The 17416-nt window shown below is 34.8% G+C and overlaps 1 protein-coding gene across 4 annotated transcripts in view; it reads left to right on the forward strand.

The window, feature by feature from the left end:
• The window catches only part of Chchd3 (coiled-coil-helix-coiled-coil-helix domain containing 3), a 290446-nt gene that overhangs the window by 45185 nt on the left and 227845 nt on the right, over positions 1-17416 (forward strand). For all 4 annotated transcript variants that reach the window (XM_074062814.1, XM_074062832.1, XM_074062823.1 and 1 more), the window contains exon 3: positions 16329-16410. In XM_074062814.1, coding sequence (XP_073918915.1) covers positions 16329-16410 — 82 coding nt within the window. The remainder of the gene's footprint in view (positions 1-16328; positions 16411-17416) is intronic.

Genomic DNA, 17416 nt, shown 5'->3' on the forward strand with positions numbered 1-17416 from the left:
CTATTGTGGACATAGAGACATTTTTTTTCTCACACGTCTGAATTCCTGTTTGTATTTTAGTTATACTTGATTTATCAGCATGGACGAGAAATTGAAAAGACTTGATATTTTCAATTTATATCTAAGAACATCATAAATAGTATCTGAGGATTCTTCCACTACTGTAAGGAATGAATAATTTAGTTTGATTTTCCTTTAAATCCAAATAAATAAGATGCAGATTATGCTCAAGATAAAGCTATAGTATCTCTTACTGTGTCCTGTCATTTATCATTGCTTATCCTGTCTCAAAAGTTTTGTGGAGAGTAATGATTTTGATATTTGTTATTGAGATGTAATTCTCACAAAAAGGTATTTAAAAATCTTTCCATTTTAGCCAGTTGATTGCATGTGTGCGTGGACTAAGCAACTAAAAATCGCCCAGAATTTTGGTACATGAAATAATAGCTTTCACCAGAGACACTTCAGGCCATGAAACCCCGGTGAGAAGCTGTCAGATTCCATTTTAAGGAAGCAAGACTAAATTTTGATATGTGTTTCCTACCAAGTGTAAATCTAATCTGCAAGCAAAGAACATTAAATGTTTTATTTTGCTAGTGGCAGCAAAGAATGTAATGATGAATATAATATAGTTTAAATTTATAGTTGAAGGGTTTTTTTTAAGCTTGTGCTGTGCTGAATAAAATGAATAAGTCTCTATTCATTTATTTGTCACAGCCAAAGTGGACGATTTATAGAGAGATTTTTTTTTTTTTGTCCAGAACATCCCAGAATGAAGTGTTTTTTGTGTGAAATGGATCTCTTTAGAGCTTTGCCATTATTATATTGTGGATGTTTGTTGCATGATATGGAAAATAATGTCTGGTTATTTTTCATTTCTTTTGTTTGAGTAGCTTAAACTCAGCTGATTGCATATGTCAGTGGCCAAGAAGTTTTCATCAGCTGTCCTTGGTAACATATATTATTCATCACAGTTGGGTGATTGGTGTTATCACTTGAAAAATCTGAATGGAAGACAAAATTAAATGCCATTTAAAAACTGGAGTGAAAAGAAAATATTCCGGCTTTCCAAGATCCCCTTTATTTTCTCCCCACGTTCAATATGGCCACAGCATATCCTTTCTAAGAAACTTCGAACCTCATCATTTTCAGTTATAGAGGAATTCTTTGGCAAACATCTTGTGTGTGGTGTGCTTCCAGCTGACAAGCATAAGAAGCTGTGCTGTATATTCTGTTTCCCTTGTATGAAAGGTGTGTGATTGTAGGTTTTTTTTTTCCTTTTGAGAAAAAAATTACCCTTTAGGAACATACCATCTTACTATAATGGGATGTAGGCAGGATAGCTGTGGGGTAAAAGGGGAATAAAACAAAAACAAACAAGCAACCCCCCCCCCCCAAAAAAAAAAAAAACCCAAAGTAAAATAGTTGTTTTTTTGGATATTCTTGTGCTCACTGTAGGCACTTCAATCCCAGCCAGCTCTTTTGTGGGTATGAGTATAGCTTAACTTCTCTTAGCTAGACTGGGATAATTTATATATTTGATTTTTGTGATTGAGTTGATAACAGTGTTTTTAAATTTAATTTAATTTTTATTTTTTAATAGACAAGGTCTTGTTATATTCCCCAAGCTGACCTTGAACTGTTGAGCTCAAAAGATCTCTAGCCTTGGCCTCCAGAGTAGCTGGGACTATAGATACACCCCACTGTACCTGATCAAGGTGGTTTTAACAACTTGAATTTTGCCTATTAATGCATTGTTTAAAAATGATTATGAGAGTACAAATATGTTTTTGGTGTAAATGCAGTCAAGTACACTGAAAGGAAAATGATCCATTTTCTGCAATTCAAAGATAATCCTTAATATCATTTTGTTCTATATCATTCTAGGCCATATACATGTGTGGACTTCCTTACAATGGTTCCCTTGTGTTTTTTTTCCAGTGACAGATGTTATGAAAAGGAAATGAGGTCTAAATAGTATGTTCAGGCTGGTGTCTTGTCCTTTATACTTATTTGTGAGAAATCTGTAAAGCATGTTTCATAATATTAGCATACTATTTTATTATGTAGTTATACTGTATGACTGACTATTTCACCATGTTCCTGTTGTTGGATATTTAATTTGCTTCCAGATTGTCATTGTTTTATATACAAAATATATGTAGCTCTATTCATTTTAGATCGTTGTCTTTGTCACCAGCCTTCGTGTTCCTAGGAGGAAGATTTAATAGACATTTGGCTGGTCATGAAAATGAATTTTTAGAAACACTTGATCAACATCGGTTTTACTTTCCTCTTGCCCCTCCTTATCATTCATCATAATCTGTGACTTTAGCAGTGTTCAAAGGCAATGAAAGAGATTCAAATTAATTCTGTTACTGCCAAATCAAATTCATTTACAAAAAATGCATAAACCTTGGTGATCAGAAGCTGAAATACTTGTGTAATTGGAATTGGACATCCAGCTAGATGCTAAACCTTATGAAAGATGAACCCCCAATATTTTTTGTTATGTAATCTTTCCTTAGGTTTAAAAAATTGCCACTCCTACCACGTTGACATTCTGAAGAATCTGTAGTGTAAAACAGTCTCTCCCAAAATATACTGCTGGCTCACTGAAATGTTATATAATATCAGTCAGACTTTTAGAGTAAAATGCTAGTGGTTCTTCAATTTCATTGTTAGTATAATGCTGTTCATCTTTGACTTTCAAATACTTCCTTAGGTTCAGTGCATTTTGTCTTCAAGAGGAATCTTACTGGTAATTTATATTGATAAGAAATTAAGTTGCAGAGAATAAGGTCAGGAGAACACAGGACTCTGTAAACTCAATTCTTTTATTAAAATGACTTTGCTGCACATCTCCCTGAGAAGTTTTACTATGCATTTAAGCTGAATCAAATATTATGTGATTCTGCATTTTAGTTTACATCCCATAGTTTATGCATCCACTTCCCATGAATGCACCCACAATGGGTGTGACTATAACTCTTTCCTTTATAGCATGTTATACTATTGTTATTATCTTATTGGTCAGTTTCAACTGCAAATGGATTTGAATCTGGAAGTTTTATGCTATTTTAAGATTTGAAAATATTATGTAAATAATATCTTATTTATTCCTGTTAAATTCTCTATAAACTCTATAACTGAGATAAATATGATAAAACCATTTAAAAGTATTAAAGCATGCACTTAGGTCTTAGTAATTTAGAGTAATGTAATTTACAATTTGTCACAAAATTAGAGAAGATTTATGTTTACTTATGCTAACAGGATGGGGGGTGGAGTATGGGTTGAGAATGGCAGAGGGCTTGGTAAGAAAATTCCCTGAAGGAAATCTTAAATTACTTAGCAGATTATTTTATGAAATCATCATGCATGTTGGAAGTTTTATTGGTGGTGAATCAGTTTGGTATTCTCATTATTAGTTTCATTAAAACATTTTCCCCAAGGACCTCTACCTGATAACACTTTTTGAAAGTCTATCCAATTGCTAATGGTACTTGAAAGGAGTTCTGAATGCATTTGTTGTAAAGTATCATATGTGTTTGGATTCTACTCATTCTTGCTGCCTTTCTACCATTTATTCTAGATAGTTTAATTTTATATCCTTTCATGAAAGCTGATTTATTTTTGGTGTTTTAAGAGAAGTTATTTTTTGCTACATCTTCCACTGCCTTAATTTCATAAAGGAATCTCTGTGAATTATTATGTTAATTTAAGGTGACTAACTTTAAATCCTTTTCTCATTTTCCTTAAGTTAAAAAATGATATGGCCTTATTGAACTGTTTGTTCAGTGTTAATTCTGATATTGTCATCTAGGAAACATACGGTTTTAATTGCTTAAGAGTTGTCTGATGTAGATAGTTTTTATGGGAAGTATGTCAGCCTGAAATCCGTGTTTGGGAAGTTGTTCTCTTAAAGACAGTAACCTTTAAATGTCTGTGAAAATTTAGGAATGAAAACATTTGAGCAGTTTGTAGGTAGATAGGTTTCATTCTGCCTTCTTAGCATCTGTGTTCATTCTTTTGGTATCATCATTGCCCCCTAGCGCCTTTGTTTAGGCTGCAATTTGTACTCATTTTTCCATTTCCATTGAATTAACAATGGTGCCTTCATCTTTCTAGGGTACATCTTGAAGTGTCAGGAGAGAAACAAAAAGAAAAATTTGATGATTAGCCAAATAATTGTGGATACCACAAACTCAGGATGCTTTTTCTGCTTAGGACTGGGCAAATTTATTTCAGTGAGTATGGAGATATAAGAAGATAGTTAGTTCTTGGACATCTTAAGGCACAGATCACGTTAGTTTGGTGTCATCTCCAAATTTTTATCTGTATTTGAAAAAAATCCATATTCATATTAATGGATTTTTTTGTTGACTACCAATGGTCATTCAAACCATAATGAACCCAGGTTTCCCCTTTTTTTTAGCCTACCAAAGTATTGTGCTTCTTGGTGGGGCAGTATGGGCCCCATTTTTGAAAAGCATTGCACCCCTTTGGGTACTTTGGAAATTTGTGGGAGCTATTGGTGTTCAGTGGCAAAGGGAGGTATCTTGATGTCTGGTAATGCCTGGGATAATTTGTATCTCAAGGAGTTACCCTCTGCCCTCAAATTCTGATTTTTCCCATCAGTAACTCATGCCATTGAAGACCTGTTTACTCAGCCTAGAACTTAGTTGTCTTACATATAAACAGAAAGCATGCTTTGTATGATTCAATATTGTACTGAATTTCTCAGAAATGCCCTTTTTGTGTAGCAATAGCTACACTTTTTGCAGTTGCATTGATTTAATACATAAACTCAAGATTCAGCCTGTTTTATTACATCTTCTGGAGTAGTTATGGTTGAGCATTTACATAATGAAATGCCATTATTTTATTACAAATTAGCTTCTTTTGTTTTTAAATATTATACTTAGGGCACTATATTGATTAAACATTTGTGTTGGATTATTATCTATTTCATTTCAGGATAGTAATTATAAAGTTTTTGCTGTTTGTTAGGAAGCAGAATTGGGGGTTGGGATGTAGTTTAGAGGTAAAGTGCTTTCCTAACATGCATAAGGTCCTGAGTTTGATCCCTAGCACTGTTAAAAATAAATAGGGCCAGTTGCAGTGGTTCACACCTGTAACCCTAGCTACTCGGCAGGTGCAAATTAGGATGATTACTGTTCGAGGCCAGCTTGAACAAAAAGTTAGTGAGACCCCCATCTCAGCCAACATGCCAGGTCTGGTGGCATGCACCTGTCATCTCAGTTTCACAGGAGGCCATAGTTAGGAGGATCATGGGTCCATACTGATTCCAAGCAAAAACCAGACTATCTGAAAAACAGCTAAAGCAAAACAGGGTTGGGGGGATGATTTCAGCAAGCTTATTAAGTGTGAGGCCCTGAGTTCAAACCCCAGTATCCCCAGTAGAAAACAAACAAATAAATAAATAAAGCAGAGTTGAGTCTGATACAGGTGGAAACTACTGGTCTGAATGAAGGCATCATTTTTTATTGCTATTTCATGTAATACCTGGAATTTTACAGGATTGACACTCCTAAACCTTACAAAGAACATGGACTAAGTTACAAAACTCAAATGCTACTTACTGGTAAAGAAAAATTCCACCACTTTTTGCTGCATAGCAACTGGTATTAAGGAGATTTGTGGATCATTATGAATCTAATCATAATAAATGCTTTTTTTTTTTTTTACTGAGCTCTTCTGTTCAGTCTAACTTTGCTGTGGATAATTTATTTTACTTTTAGCAAAAAGGCTAAGTACATTCTTGCATTTAAATGAAAGACAGCAGCATGCTTTGTTTTTAAAAATCCTTCCATACAATCAGAAGTAAAATCAGCTGTGATCAGCTAAGTCACAGAGCTTCCATAATAGTTCACAGAGAATTATTTTTGTTCTATTAGAGATTATAACTACTTATGAATACATTGAAATGGTGTTTTCTAAACATTAAGTGGAGATTTGTTACTTTACATGAAGGAAAAAATAACAGAGCCATAGGTATTATAATCTGACTTCAAAAGAGACTGATCTAATTATCACAATATGAATTAAATAAAAAACAAAGCTCAGGATATTGCACTATAGCTTAATGAAAAATATTATACCAGTATTATGCAGTCTTAGCATTTTAATGTATTTGAACTATTGTAAATAAAATATGAAGTAAGCATGAATATAAAATTTGAATTGCTTTTTCAAAATTTCCCAGGAAAAGCCATTGTTCTGCAATGGTTAGCCAGTGTGATAAGTAGGTCCTTTTTGGCATCTTACCCTTAATGGGCTATAAATGAAGTCACTGAAGCTCAGAGATCTGACTACATAGAATCCTCCCACTATTTCTACTGTCTTGTAGTGTTCCAATATCTAGAGATAGGACACTAGTTTTTTCCTTATAAAAAGGGTTGTAATTGAGTCACAAATTTTATTTTCTTTCATAAGAAGAAAATCTTAAGATAGGGGTTAGTTAACTTTTGCCCTGGGTGTGGAAAGCTGGGTGGATTATAAGATAGATTTCTTCCCCCCCAGACTTTTGAGTGTTTTGCTTTCCTTGCACTTTCATTACATACAAAGATAAAGTCTCCCTTAGAAAATAGGGTTAGAGCTTAAAAATCTAAATAGTGTCTTAGTTGAATTCAGGAATTTTATTCATGTAATAGATTTGGGGATTAAATACATGTTTCCAAAATGTACACAGTCATTCATAACACTAGGAAGAGAGAAGATTGATTTATGAGCCTAAATATTGGAATGGTATTTGATGTTCTGTTTACCAAAGCACATTATATTAGCGAGGGCATTAGTCTGGGTTAAAACTTTATTTTAGCACATGATATTGGTCTTGGTTAAAAGTTTTTTTTAGCATGTGTTAGTGGGCTTGTTCAGTGTTTTGTTATGAAATATTCTTAAAAATGCTATGAAGTCTGCATCAAGATGGTCATTAGGAAAACAAACTAGAGTATGACATTTAGGTGTTACTTGGTCTGTTACTGTACCACCTACTGTTTATGAGTACGTATATTACTCCTAAATTTCTTTTGTGAAATAATGACTAGCATTCATTAGTATCTTATAATTTAGTGATGGATTATTGTTTATGGCTGTCCTTCAAACATGCACAGATTTCTACTATTTTGTAAAATTATCTTTTGTTTCTAATCTTCCTATTCCTTTTTTCATTTCTAAACTTCTTGAATAGAGGTCTGTAATTGCTGCCTTCCATTGTTCTCCTCCTACCGATTCCTGCTCACACAATCTGATTTCCATGCACTCCAGAGAGCTTCCATGCTGCCAGAGCTTCGTGAGCTCTGGGTAGACATTAATTCACTGAACCTGGACTTGGCCTTAGAGCCCTCCTACACATACCACCTCAGTCAGCTACTGCCAGTTGATCAGAATTGGCACGCGAAATCTGTTTATCATTTCTACATGTGATACTTTGGTTCATTTCTTTCCATTCCATTTCTTTTCTGTCTCTAATGATGTTTTTCTTTGACTCCCTTCCTTCATTTGATGAATTTTTAAGACCTATTCCTCAGCCTTTTACTTTTTTCCTTTTACACATTTTTTCCCCTCCCTTTCTGGGAAAATTCACTGAGCTCAGATCTGTAATAGTCATTCCCAGATCAGCATTTCTAGTCAAGTTTCAAGTCAAATCTGAGTTTCAGGTTCAAATATCTAATTGCCTACAATTTCATGTGGTGAGTCTACCCGTACCTTCAGTTGAATGTGTCTGAAACTGAGCTCATTATTTTTTTTTTCCCCAAACAGCCTCTCCTTCTTTACTTAATTGACCATCATGGGTATTAATTCTCTGGCATCTAGATATACCTTTGACATCTTTCTCTTTCATCTTTCAGTCTCAGAGGATCAGGCTTTCTTTTTTTTCATAGTGAAAAGTCTTGTATCTTAGACTCCACCTTCACTGCTAGTCTCCTGCTGCAGACCTTCATCACCATTTGCCATTGGCTCTCAACCTTCTGTGTGCATCACAATCACCTGAAGCTCCTGTTAACACACAATGCTTAAAGATTCCTTAGGTCTCTAACAGGTTGCCCTGCATGCTGCTTTGAGGAAAGGGTGGAGCTTTGAGGAAAGAACCACTCTTGCCTTAAGCTTTCCTTCTACCTTTTTCCTGTAAACCTTTACCAGATGAAATTTCCTAAATTCTTATTTTGTTACATTATTCCCAGGTTTTACAACTGTCTGTGATGCCTTTTCTTAACATTTCTTTTTCAAATTCCTCTGTAATATCCAAAGCTTCCTGTAGTTTAGCATAATTTACCCTTCTGTTTTTACTTCTTACAAACAAGTTTTGTTTTTCTTTCCTTCTGTGTAATTTAGAACCTTGCATAAGTCCCACATCCTTAACACACCTGGACGTGGTACTTAGTACTGAACCCCAATAGCAAAAACTTGCTGACTCAACTACATTCTTATTTCTTTAGTGGTGAGGACTGTTTATGTGTTCATCTGTCATAAAGCCAAGCCCAGAATTGAGTCAACATGGATTTACTCAGTGAATTAATCAATTTCTTTATTTTGGGTTATAGTCAGAGCTCCCTTGATTTATACAAAAAAGTAATTAAACAAATTAACTTCATGTGGCCAATCGGAGTAGAAAACTGAGCTTAAACATTAAAGCTGAAACATTTTAGCCAGCATATTATGCTTATAATGAATCCCCATCTTTCTCCTTTTGATAGTGATGACCCAGAGCATCCGCAAAGGAGGATCCAGAAAGAGATACCTGGTGGTAGTGGCAGTGGTATAGACTTGGGAGAAGGGATGTCTTGAGGTGTTTTTTTTTTGTTTTTTGTGTAGTAGTCATTACCTTAACTTAGATTTTACGGTGTGCTTATGTTTTTTGCAAAATCATCTTCTCAAAGTTGGTTACTTATTTTTCCTAATGACTGATATTTGACTCCACAAATCATACAGTTAACAGGCTTTTACTAGCTATTTGCCTATTAAAACTGCACAAGATTGTCACATTGTGTCCCTGCCTTTTTTCTGTCTGTAAAGCTGTAATTGATAATATATTATGTAGGTAAGTGAAAGACAATTTCTGCAAGTAAATGAATTGGCACTTCAAGGAAAACAACTGACAATATATGCTGCTTGTGATGTACTGTTTTGTTTCTTTACCTTCACTTCATTGGGTTCGCTTGTGCAAGTGAACCATCCATCAGTCTCCAATTCAACACAGTTATAGAAGGGTAAGGAATATTGAAGATTTACTAGTTTGGGCCCTAATTTTACAGATGTGACAGCGTGGCTAAAGTAGTAAAGTGTTTTGAACAAATTCACAAAAACTAATTGTGGCAAAGCCAAGTACCATACCCAAACTTCCTTTGTTTTCACCTTGGACCTCTCTGTGTTTCATGATTTCTTCTGAAGAAGTCTTTGACTATTTGGATTAAATGGAAACAGATTAGGGTGGCTTTTATACTTCATTTTGGATTGGAGAGTTAATGCCATTTAATTTATTGTTTTATCCCTAGTGAACAAAATATGTTCATTTTTGAAGCAAACAAATTAAGCTATGCATCAAAAAGCAATATCCAGAGGTAATTACTATTTTTTTTATTTAAATTATAGATCTTATTTTCCTAGAGGCTTTGTGAGATCATGCAACTATTCAGGATATTAAGACATGAAATACTAGATGTATCTGAATCTTAATACTGGTTTTATAAGTTGTCTCCTTAAAAATGTGAAAACTGTAGAATATGAATTATTAGCTTGACTATTGCTATACAGCTTCTATAGCCTAGTATTGATGCTTATTTTCACACAGAATAGAACATGGAGCTGGTTTCTATGAGTGCTTATTGTGAAGCAGACAATAAAATAGACATTATTTGCATATTATGCCATTCAATTTAGAAATTTATGACAGTATATAAATCCTGATGGAGCAATAATACTACAAAATAAACCATTAGCTTGATGCTGTTAATGTTTCTGTGGCCAAATGCTTTGTAACATTGTGCCTTCAGATATAATATTTATGATTATGAATGTGCACTAAGAATTTTCATTCTACCTTCTGCATTAACTTTAATATGTAAGTAGCCACAGTTACCCTGCCCAGGTATGTAGACAGATGGCACATTTTGCAGTCAGACTTAAGATACATTTTCCTTATGAAATAGTGAGGGTAAACTTACGGTTTCTCTGTATGTTTGTGTGTTTAAATCAGGTTTATTTGTCTGCCTTGGAATTTGTGCCACAAATGGCAAACTTATTTATTTCTAACCTCTGAGATTTATCCGAGTCATCTTTTGACTCTCTTTCTAATCAAAGCCTGTACCTCTTAAAAGGTAAGAGTCAGGACAAGATTTATCCTGCAGCACATGCTGGGAGTCATTTAGTTCCAGTATACTTTGTATTGTATTTCATTGAGCGCATGAATGCTTCCATTAGTATTTTTAAAATAAAGTATCTTTTTATATTAATGAATATTGAAATTATAAGATTAATAGATATCTCTAGAAAGTTGAAAATTTAATTTGGGTATATCTTCTACTGTATGCTCAACTCAATTCTGAGAAAGTCAGAATCGTTATCTAAAATCTGCTTTTGTTACATAATCATTTCATCTATTTTCTTCTCATAGTAGATCTCCATAGTTTTTTAGTGTTTTAAACTAGCATAGAAAATAATAGGCTCTATGTAATTGCACACAACATGTGTCAGCAAATAGTAAAACTAAGAATTGCAGGAAAGGTAAAGTTCCTAAGGAATTCTCATTTTTTTCTAAGTGGCAAATCATAATTTTTAGACAATTTATAGAGATTAAGAAATGCTGTAATTGGGGAAGGGATTAATGTACAGGGATTATGCAAAGAAAAGTAAGGTAAGGGGAATCATAGGTGGGAAAAATTGCAAAAGAAATCGGTTTGTCTCTTGAGGTCGAAACACTATATAAATCTCAAATCATGGTTGCATTTCACTTTTATTTTTTTTTTTCTAGTTGATGAGTTCATAAAGTCCTTTTATCTTTTGGAGTCATTTCTGTTCCTGGTTTAAGGATCTGTCTTAAATGTGTTATAGTATCTGCCCTCAACCTTGCTCCTAGTTTAACCAGTTTCTGCAAACAGATATTTGGCCATAAGTCATATAACAGAGTCATACATTACAGAAGAGGTATGTTCTCTGAGAAATGAGACCATGGTATTCACACTCCCTGAGAATACTCAGAATCAAATATAAGGAGTTTCTTACTTGAATCAAACCCAAATTTATAACTTAGAAATTTTAGTAAGAGGGTTAAAAATTTCTCAGCCATCAGTAAAGAAGATTATTTGGACTACCCAAAACATTTAGTAGAAACAAGCTAACAAGCAAAAAATTGTTAGGAATCAATAAGCTGTTTTTAATCATTCAAGTATTTATTCTTTTCAAAGAAAAGATTCAGGGCCATGCTTACTATAACAAAACAATTTCAATGCCTGTCTTTCTTATATGTTTTAAGGTCATTGTCATATCATCTATAACTAATTGACAAAGTGTCAATGTTTGTGTTCATTAAGATATACTTGATACTAAGAAAGAAATTAAAATGCTTTCTGAGAAGAGTTTTGAAAGTATAGGGTGCAGTATGTGAAGAAAACATTTTCTTTCCTTAACATATTTTAAAATGAAGGCCTGTATGTGTATAAAAGCCACAGAACCATCCATACTTACTGAACTTGGTATAGTTTTGCAAGTCTGATTAATATGGCTCGGATATTTCTCGATTTTACTCTCCTCATTTCACCAACTTTGCCAGTTCCTGAAGATCTGCTTGGAAACTCACTGTGCTAATAGGCAAAATTGGCCTTTCTTTGTGTTTTCCATAAGGTAGCCCATCCTGAAACACTGACCTTTTAGTTTAATAACAGTTTTATTTGAGAAAATGTTCAGATCTTGAGAGCTGAAGAGTGATTTCAGAAAGGCCATTTTAAATAGTGGTCTCCAAATGGTGTATCTTTTTCTCTTCTGCACTTTGGAGCTGACTTATCAGAAGAAATATTGTTGCTTTCTGTTTTCTATTGATTTAAAAACAAATAATGTGAAGCTTAGATTGCTCAAAACCCATTGCCGTGCTGGTTTTTTTTTTTGCCTATGGTCTGATTTGCTAGTTTAGATTTTAAACTCTTTATGCTAGGTCCTGTTTTATCTTGTGTTATTTAAAATCTCCCCTGTAGCTAAGGTGATTACTTTTTTAGTTGTGACCTTGGGCTTGAGACCCAGAGATTGTGATTTTTTTTTCTCCCCCTTCTTTCTGGAAATAGCTATGGCGTTAGAAAGGCAGCTGCTCTTTACTGACCAGAAGTGGCGTCATGCAGCTGGTCACTGGGGCGTATCATCCTCAGTGGCCTTGAGCTTCCTGCACTTTTTGTTGTTGATGTTCTCTTTTCCTGCTTTCCACTTTTCTGCCTTCTCTTCTGGCCTACTGGATGATACCCCTCTGTGTGTGTCTGTTCTCTCCTTATCCCACTGTAAGTGGCAGGGCTGACCAGCAGGATGGGTAGAGAGTATAGTGAAAGAAACAGCAGGCCTCCAGGCTGGATCTCCTCACCACTGCCTCAGTGCAGTCTCACTGGGTCTCTGGCTTTGTTGCTGTCTTCCCAGCTGGCCACCACATCTTCACTGTTCTCTTTCATGGTGATCATATCAGAATGAAAACTCACTGCTCATTTGGCTTTTCCCTTTGTAGGAAGCCCCTATAAATAAGAGGTTTAAAATGATATTATGCTAATTGAAATAAGTCAGATTCAGATAGGCAAATACTCCATGAACTCCTTTATATATGGAATCTAAAGAAGTCAAACTCATGGAAACAGAATGTAGAGTGGTGGTTGCCAGAGACTTTGGAGAGAGTGGGGAATAGGGAACTTTCAACTGTAGATGAATACATTCTGGGTGTACAGAACTTAACAGCATTTGACTGTTGTTTCTTTTTTTATTTATTTTTTTCTTTTGGGGTAGGATCTCCCTAGGTAGCACAGTCTGACCTTGAACAATTTAGTCCTCCTACCTCAGCCTCCCAAGTGTTGGGATCACAGGCATGTACCACCATAACTGGCAGCATGAAGACTTTATTTTGTAATATTGTTTTGTTTACAATTTGATAAGAGCAGATTTTAGGTGTCCTTACTTCATATACACAAATGATCACTATGTGTGTGATTGATATGTTAATTTGATTGCTATAGTCATTACTCAGTTCGTATGGGTATGAAATGATCATTTTGAATGTATATAATTTTTTGTCTGTTATACTTTGATAAGGTTGAAAGGAATAGTCCAAAACAATAAAAAAAGAAGACAGAAGATTGTTTTATCAGCTCATTTAGAAACTTTGTATTTAGACATGGTACACTGAGGTCTTACAGAGCCATATATTAATTATTAATTAAATTAAATTGATTTTTTATTGAGAGTCTGATTGAATTTTGCCTGAGGAAACTTTTTGTTGGTGGAATTTGAAGTAATCTAGTAGAAGTGGCATGGTATTTTGGATGTATATAGATTGACAGTGTGTGAACTGGTATGTTAAACTTCAGAGTGTAGTTTGATCAGGTAGTGCTAACTAAGTTAATTATTTGTTTCAGTGTTTTTGTGTTTAATAGAATTGTGTACAACTTGAAAAAGTTTAGTGTCACATGGTTTTGCTTGCTTATGAGAAGTTGAAAATGTGAAAATCATCTTGTGGAGTGCATAGTATAGTACTTTGTAGCTGGCAGGTGCAACCATGCTTGGGTAAGGCCACCAAAAGTGAGGGACATTATTTCTTTTATTCAAAGTCTGGTTAGTAGAAAACCAGATTATTCAAATTTACCTTCACTCTCTCTGTTGTTTATATTGTTTGAAAACCTTTAATAATGTAAAAGAAACTAAGATTTGCTTGAATTCTAATAGAATTCTCTATTTTAGTGTTTTTCTAGATTTTGTGTGATCTCTTAAAGAGGTGGTTCTGTGGGCTGATGAACTCAGGGCCTTGTGCTTGCTAGGCTGGTGCTCTACCACTGAGTGACTCTGCCATTCCTTTTTGCAGTGGTTATCTTTGAGATAGGGTCTCCCTTTTATGGCCAGGCTGGCTTGGACCTTGATCCTTGTATTTGTGCTTTTCTGCATAGCTGGGATGACAGGTGCATGCCTCTGTGCCTAGATAATTGGTTGAAATGGGGTCTCCCTTACATTTTTCCAGACTAGCCTCAAATTTTGGTCTTCTTTATCTCTGCCTCCCCAAGAGATAGAATTATAGGCTTCAACTACTGTACCCAGTAGAGATATGTGATCATTTTAAAGGAGAGACTTTGTACCTTTCTCATCCTTTAACCAAGAAGTAAGGGAGAAGCAAAACAGAAAGATTGTGTAGAGTTGGAAGGGAATTTAGAGAACAACTTTGTGAGAAAATTGCTGTCCATGGGAGGTTAGTAACTTTCCCAAGGTCCCCCAGATTATAGATGGCCACGTGGTTATTAGACCTCAAACATTGTTTCTTTTATTCCCTGATTTTCCTATCCAGTGTTCTTTTTTTTTTATTATATTCAAATACGTAACCCCTTACAGTATATAGTTCAGAGTGTTTTACATTTATGGAGTTGTGCAGCCATCATGCAATCTAATTGTAGAACATTTTCAACACCTGAAAAAAGAAATCCTGAGCTGGGCATGGTGGTGCACACATGTAATTCCCATACTTTTGTGGCTGAGGCATGAGAATCCTGAGTTTGAGACCAGCCTGGGAAAGGATAGCTTGTTAGCTTATCTTTCCCTGCTTTCCCCCTTTCTTACACTCTAGCAACCACTAATCTACTTTCTGTGTGTATGGATTTTCATATTCTGGACATTTAATATGAATCGAAGCCTGTAATGTGTAACATTTGTGCCTACCTTTCATACAGCATAATGTTCTTAAGGTTCTTCTGTATTGTACCTTGTATCAGTACTCATTACTTTTTATGGTCAGACAGTATTTCTATGGATGGATATACCATATTTTGTTATTTTTTGGGTAGGGTCTCACATTTTTGCCTGGGATTTACCTCAGGCCGTGATCTTTCTGCTTACACCTCCGGGATAGCTGACAGATGTCACCAGGCCAGTTGAGATGAAGGTCTCACTATGTGGTCTTGCTAAGTTTTTGCCTGGGCTGGTCTTAAACTGTGATCATTATGATCTCAACCTCCTGAGTAGCTTGGATTACAGGTGTGACCCACATGCCAGGCCTTTCTTTTTTCCTTCTTCATGGTATTCTTTGATAGTTTTACTGCTTTCTGATAGTCTACAACTGAAAGAAAACATCCTTATAACTTTTCATATCCATTCTTCATTATTTCTCAATGTCAGCTATGTATTTAAAGAGGTTTTTGCAATTTACTGTAATTTTTATACATTAGCCCTGAGACAAGGCTCACATGACTTCTGGGTCATCAGATAATCCAAAGAGCAGAAACAGTACTGTGTAGCTTTCCATCTAATAGGTTGAACCATTTGAAATAATTCTGTGTGTATTCCTATATCCTCCCAAATGGTTCTGGTGCTTTCTTGGACATAATTGTAGATAATAGGTTCCTAGAGAAGAAGACAGACATACTTTTTACTTATTTTTATGGAAGGCCTTTAAAGAAATATGTAAAACTTGCCTAGTATTTACCATCATAGCCGCATGAATCTTTACAAAATGTATCATACACTATCTTCTAATTGGAAAGATCAGATGTTTCAAATCAAATCACCAGGTATTTAGGAAGCTCCAGCTGTGGTCTTAGCACTCTTCTGTGTGTCTTCTCAAATGTTGGCACTTGTATTTGAGTGACATGTATCCCAAAAAGAATGTTTTCCAAATTTCCATAACTCATAAGTGCTTTTTCTCATAAATCATGGAAAAGTGAATATAAATTCAAATGATCTTCACTGTGTAATAAATGATTTTGTTAAATATTTAATTATTGAAGTGAGAAGATTTTGGTTTTATTTTCCTCTAAAAGTCCTGGACAGCCTGACTTCCCCCTTTCATGTAATTGTCAGACTTTAATGTTGGGACATCATTTTAAAGAGTTTGCACTTCATGGCCCAGTCCCCCTGGGTGTGGAAATTCCTAGGGCACTGAAGGACACTTGGTTAAATTCCTGGAGTGCAATAATTGGACTTTTCCACAGTGCTTAGGAAGTTCCATGGAGACACTGATCATCCAGCAGAACTTTGCCCATTCAGATCCATCTCAGGTGTCTTTTCCTTAGAGTTTTTTTTTTTTTTGCTTTTCTTTTTAGGAAGATGCTCATTTCATCTCCTCTGTGTTTTGTTGATTCTAGTTTCAGATGAAGAATTGAAAAGAAGAGTAGCTGAGGAGTTGGCATTGGAACAAGCGAAAAAGGAATCTGAAAATCAGAAGCGGTGAGTTCAATGACATCTCAGAGACTTGTGATATAAGAGAAGAATGATTGCAGTAAGATAAATAATTTGTGTATGACTGAAACTTCACAATCTTCTAAGCATATGAACTTAATCTCCTTTGAAATTGACCATAAATTCTCGTATCTGTTACGAGCTCTTAGGTATGAATACTGAGCCTTGTTTTTTCAATACATGAAAATTAGTTTTTGAGGATTCCACAGAAATTACTAATCTGTGAATATGTTTAAAACTGAAAATTAAATGGCCTGTTACTAGTTATTAAAGCAAATAGTATTATAGAGAGGGATGACTATCATGTTAGTACCCAGATTAACAAATAGTACTCATTAGTAATATACTCACTTAAAAATTGTGATGTTACAAATGTTTGTACAGTTGAGAGCAAAATCCTTTATAAAACTGCCCTTTCAGGATAACTACTCTTTAAGATTTTATCACTCTAGAATTTTTCTACATATGTCCTTGTATCTTATTGTCACCATTATTAATGCTAGTACGAATAGTAGCTTACAGAAAACTCATTGACGTGTTTTTGTAAAAAACATTGGGAAGCGACCCAAACGAGCATCCTGGGAACTGGATGGATGAATTATGGCTCGTGCCTGGACGGTCACACAGATCCTACGTGCTGATTCAGAAGGGTGTCAAACAGCCATAAACTGGGAAATAAAATGTCCTAAATAGCATAGTCCTGTTTTTTTTTTTTTTTTTTTTTGCTTAAAAGTAATACTTTTTAAAGACCTAAAGTATATACTTACTCATAAAAATGTGTGAATACGTTTTATTCTAAGATTGAATCAAGTACTTCCCATCTGTGCAATTTCTGAAATTTGCATATAGCACATAACATTGTGCTTATGTAGTCATGTGCATGTCTTTCTACTGTGAGCTGCACGCACATGTGTGAAACTGAGTCGATGCTTACTATGCATTTGTTTTGGACTACCTCACTATATTGTTTGAGAGAGTAATGTAAAGAATTTTT

The sequence above is a fragment of the Castor canadensis genome, chromosome 2 (assembly GCF_047511655.1).
Source record: "Castor canadensis chromosome 2, mCasCan1.hap1v2, whole genome shotgun sequence".
In the NCBI taxonomy this organism is placed as follows: domain Eukaryota; kingdom Metazoa; phylum Chordata; class Mammalia; order Rodentia; family Castoridae; genus Castor; species Castor canadensis.